The 5,155-nt window shown below is 38.0% G+C and overlaps 1 protein-coding gene across 1 annotated transcript; it reads right to left on the bottom strand.

Annotated features, from left to right (window-relative positions):
- Positions 1-597: 597 nt before the first annotated feature.
- Positions 598-1,179, bottom strand: IFNE (interferon epsilon). The gene has a single exon (XM_090275805.1). It carries the CDS (start codon positions 1,177-1,179, stop codon positions 598-600), a length of 582 nt encoding a protein of 193 aa, XP_090131931.1.
- Positions 1,180-5,155: the final 3,976 nt, after the last annotated feature.

Below are 5,155 nucleotides of genomic sequence, written 5' to 3'. Positions count from 1 at the left end.
ACCTACCTGACAGGTTATAAATATCATGTTATTCACTTACAATTTGTACTTTCATTATTATAAATGAGGTTGAACTGCTTTTCATTTTTCCCTCTGAAAATGCTTTGCTCATATATTTTAGTTATATTTCTATTGTGTAACCTATAAGAAATGTTCAGTGTGTAATGATATTTTCAAACCTTGCAGTGCAAATTCCTCCTAGTATTTCTCATTGTTCCTATCAATTTCTGGTAAATAAGAAAATCATTGGAATGATGTCCTATTGTCTAGAAAAGTATTATTACAGTGGAAACATATTTTATTATTTTACCCAGCCAACATTTATGAAAAATACCCATTTGAAGACAAATTATGAAATATTAATGACTATATTTCAACTCATAAAAATTTAAGATGGATAGAAAATATAAAGTGACATTACATAATAAGATTTGTCAATGTCCATAATCTTAAGGTACAGATATATGTATACACACAAAAGCAAAACTATGCTACCATTTCATGACCCAAAGAGCTAATTATGTCTGGAGAAGTCCTTCCACATCTTCACCTACCTTATGCTTTTAAAGCCTGCCGTTGCCTCTTGCTTCACATGGTTTAAGGGTCCATTTCTTGTTTGCTCAGCTTTCCTGTGAGTCGGAACACAAAGAATAGACACCGGTTGATTTCCACTTGGACAATGGTCCAGGCACAGCTGCTGTGTTCTTGGTTTTCCAGGTAACCACGGATCCTTCGGAAGTACATTTTAACCTGTAACCTAAGGTTCTCACTACCTATGATGCCACTTTTCTGATCTGCTAGCAGTTCCATGAGCGTGTCTAGGTATTCTAGCTGTTGATGAAGTTCAATGAGGAATTTCTCCATCTGACTTTCCTCCCAACCATCCAGAGAAATATTTTCCCCATAGAGGTTGAAGATCTGCTGAAGCATCTCGTGAAGAACGGTCAGTGCATATCCTTTCTCGTACTGGTGAGGATTTATAGCCTTCTGGGGAAGCAGGAAGTTTTTCCTGTGTAGTAGGCACTGCTGAATTGATGAGGTTTGCAAATGACTCAAAAGTTTTAAACCTTCTCTGTTCACTCTTATTTGTTGGAAGAGAATCAGTTTCAGTTCTAGAGAGAAGATAGTGGAAGAGGCCAGCAGCAGCAACACAATTTCAAAGAGGTGCTTGTTAATCATGGTGAAGGTCAAGTATGCCACTTATCTCTGCCAACTTAGTAAAGCTCCAACTCTAGTGAATGTACGCCTTTCATGCATTTCAGATTGTTCTGAAAGGTGTTCTCTTTTGTTGGTTTTACTTTCTAAAGCTGTCATTCCTCCAAATTTACACTTTAAGCTTTTTGATTCTCTATTCGTAGTGTTCATGGAACACTTACTCCACGTTCTCCATTGTGTGGGCTGTTTGAGGAAGTACCGAAAGAACTTGTTTCGTTGTATGCTTTCCTTGAGACAATTACAGGCTAGTCATCCAATAAGATTTTTTATTATTCTCATTATTTAATACCAATAAAGAACACAATATGCTTTCTAAATATTTAGTTAAGCTTATTAAACTTCCTTTATTGAGAGTAATATTTTTTAAAGGGGTAGTTTTTCAGAGAGTAATGTTTATCAGAGGCTTAGCAGCATCTATATGGCACTTGGGAGCAAAAATTAAAATCCACACAGACTAACTAAATTTAAAACTTCAAGTAGAACTATAAATTTGCACAAATGTTTGAACAAATTAACCTTAAAATGTGTTCCAGCAATCTTAAGTTGTTTTATCTTATCCAAGCAATTTAGTATATAAGATTCTAGTCTATGGAAGTAATGGGAAAGATAAAAATGAAAAAAAGAAGGTCATTACAAAATTATCACAATTGCAGAATATTAGAGAAAGACTATAGCAGGCTCTGACCTCTGGGCCGTGGACAGCTACCAGTCCAGGCCTGTTAGGAACCAGGCCGCACAGCAGGAGATAAGCTTGAATGTAATGTGCTTGAGTCATCCTGAAACCATCCTCCCCCCACCTCCCCTTACATGGAAGAACTGTCTTCCACAAAACCAATCCTTGGTGCCAAAAAGTTTGGGGACCACTAGCCTATAGGTTCAACAACAGGAGAATGCTTAAATAAGTGTCGGTAAATCCATATAATGAAATGCTATGTAACCATTATAAATGATAAACTTATGTGTGAGAAGACATTGGGGGCACTTGGTTAGTCTATATTCCCTAGGGTACCAATAACTATGGTAAATCAAACTGACTCTTTCCATCGATAATGTCTCTTGAATTACAAATACCCAGTTCCATAGTCTAAGTCCTCCTAAATAAGACCTAAAACTACCTTTTCAACCTTATCTCCCATTGTTGCTCTAAATGCAGTGTAAGAGAAGCTGACTTCCAGATAAATTAAGGACTCACTCTTTCCTTAATACAACTAGCACTTGTGTGTGTTTATTGATGATGCTTTCTCTCTCAGAAATATCACCTATTGCCTCCTTTACCACTAGTACCTGTCTGTCTAAGGACTAAGGACTAATTTTCCTTTAGCACCTCTATCTTCTTTCCCAAAAGATATATCAATAATATCTCCCCTGGATTTTCACAGCCCTTTGTATCTCTTTTAATATACCTTTCTTGCTCTTTCTTATATATTATTCATTTACCTGTCTTACAATCTTCCAACATAAAAATTTCTTAAGACTGTGGAGTAAACAATAATTTATTTTTTTACTGTCTATGCAAACAAGTAGGAGCTCAATACACAGTGATGACTTGGAGTATATTGATGTGCTCTAGCACAAAGTAATACAACATGTAACATCCTACCTTTGGCTATTTCTCTTCAGGCAGTTGGTGCATAAAATTTTAAGTGTTGAAAAGAGACCTCCTGAAAACATGTAGTCTCATCATCTATAAGCTCAGCTCTATGTCATTGTCACTTAGTCAGTTTGGTATTAATAAGCTGAAATTAGCTGAGCCAGCATGCTATATGGAGGAGACTTTTCTTGTACAAAAGTTCAATTGCATTCATCAAAAGGTTTCTAACTCTTTGGGTGTGGTGGAATTTCAACTTTCAGAGATCCATGAGAGTCAAACGACAGAAATTTCTTACTTAAGCTAACAAGGTAAATAGATTTTAACTTCATGTCAAGGAGTGGGAGTTGGAAAGAAAAGAAAACTCCACACCTAATTGAACATAGTGATAATTCTGTTCAAAGGTAGGTTATATTTACAGTAGCCAAGACTTGGAATCTGCCCAATTGTCCGTCAGTAGGTGAGTGGATAAAATAACTGTGGGGGGAGACCCAAGATGGCGGAGGAGTAAGTGGAAGCTGCACTAACCTCCTCCCAGGACCAATCTGGAATTACAGCTCAATTGTGGAGAAATCATCTGGAATAACCAACTGAACACTAGCCGGAGGGAAGCCTTATTATAACCACAGACCATCAGAAAATGCTGCTTCATCACAACGTGACTGGTAGGAAGTGTGGAGACATGAAAGGGCTGGTTGGGCTCCCACAGGTGGCAGCTGAAGGGACAGTGAAACAGCTCAGCAGCTAAGGGTTTCCCCTGAGAAGGGCAGGGTCTAAACCCCCAGCTGGGCTTCCCAGCCTACAGCAACAGAGCAGAAAGAAAGACACCATCCAGATTTAAAAAGTGAAAAGCTGCAGGTTTTTTTTCTTTTTTCTTTCTTTCTTTCTTTCTTTTTTTTTTTTTTTTTTTGCTGGCCTGAAAGAAACAAAGAGCTCTTAAAGAGATCACACACAAAAATATTTTGGCACCCACTTACCCTGGGCTCAAGCAGAGAGAGGGCAGAGAGGACTAGAGATGCTTAAGGAGATTTTGGGATGGTGGCTTTGAGGAGAGAACTGAGGGAACAGCCAACTGGACCCCAGTGCTGACTCATCCCCCATACTGTAGGCAGATCAGTCCCCTCCAAGTAGCCTCAGCTGAGGGGAAGCAATAGCCCCACCCACAGGAATTAATCTGCCCCACCTTTAGTGCTTAAACCTGATGGCTGATCACAGATTAAATAGACTAACAACTAAAGGAGACAAAGGCAATAGATCTCTGGAAGTCTCCAACAGGCTACCGTAGGCCCAGACTGGGACATGATCTGATGCCACCAGGGGGATCCAGGAAGTGCAGATCAATCTAAGAAACAGAAACAAACAAGAAGAGTCATAAAAATGGGGAGACAGATAAACAACCCCCCATCAAAAGGAAAGGAGGAATCCCCAGAAAGAGTGCTAAATGAAATAGAAGAAAGCAAACTATCAGACATGGAATTCAAAACATGGATTATAGGGAAGCTCAATGAGCGCAGTGAGCTCAAAGAAAACTAAAGAACTCCAGGGAAACTGGAACTCCAGGGGCATATATGAGAAACCTGAAGCCAACATCATACTCAATGGGCAAAAACTGAAAGTATTCTCCCTAAGATCAGGAACAAGACAAGGATGTCCACTCTCTCCACTCCTATTAAACATAGTCTTGGAAGTTCTAGCCACAGCAATCAGACAAGAAAAAGAAATAAAAGGCATCCAAATTGGAAAAGAGGAGTAAAACTGTCATTATTTGCAGATGACATGATAGTGTACACAGAAAACCCTATAGACTCCACAAAAAAACTACTCAACCTAAAAGTAATTTGGTAAAATAGCGGGGTACAAAGTCAATATTCAGAAATCGAACGCATTTCTGTACACCAACAATAAAATCTCAGAGATAGAAACTAGAAAAAAAAAATCCCATTTACTGTAGCAACAAGTACTTAGAAATAAACTTAACCAAAGAGGTAAAAAGTCTGTACTCAGAAAACACCAGAACACAGAAGAAAGAAAATAAGAAAGATACAAATAAATGGAATTATATACCATATTCATGGATGGGAAGAATCAACATATTAAAATGTTCATACTACCCAAAGCAATTTATAGACTCAATGCAATCCCTATTAAAATACCAATGACATATTTCATAGACCTAGAACAAATACTTCAAAAATTTATATGGAACCAATAAAGACCCTGAATAGCCACATCAATCTTGAGGAAGAAGAACAGAGTAGGAGAAATCACAATACCTGATATCAAACTATACTACAAGGCAACTGTGATCAAAACAGTCTGGTACTGGCATATAGATCAATGGAACAGAATAGA

This window comes from Furipterus horrens, unplaced genomic scaffold, assembly GCF_987537825.1.
Source record: "Furipterus horrens unplaced genomic scaffold, mFurHor1.1.pri manual_scaffold_4, whole genome shotgun sequence".
Taxonomy (NCBI): domain Eukaryota; kingdom Metazoa; phylum Chordata; class Mammalia; order Chiroptera; family Furipteridae; genus Furipterus; species Furipterus horrens.
The sequence above is the reverse complement of the archived record's forward strand: the minus strand, read 5'-3'. Positions and strand labels throughout refer to the sequence as shown.

Coding starts and splice junctions, on each gene's coding strand:
- IFNE (XM_090275805.1), bottom strand. CDS start 1,179: ATGATTAACAAGCACCTCTTTGAAATTGTGTTGCTGCTGCTGGCCTCT.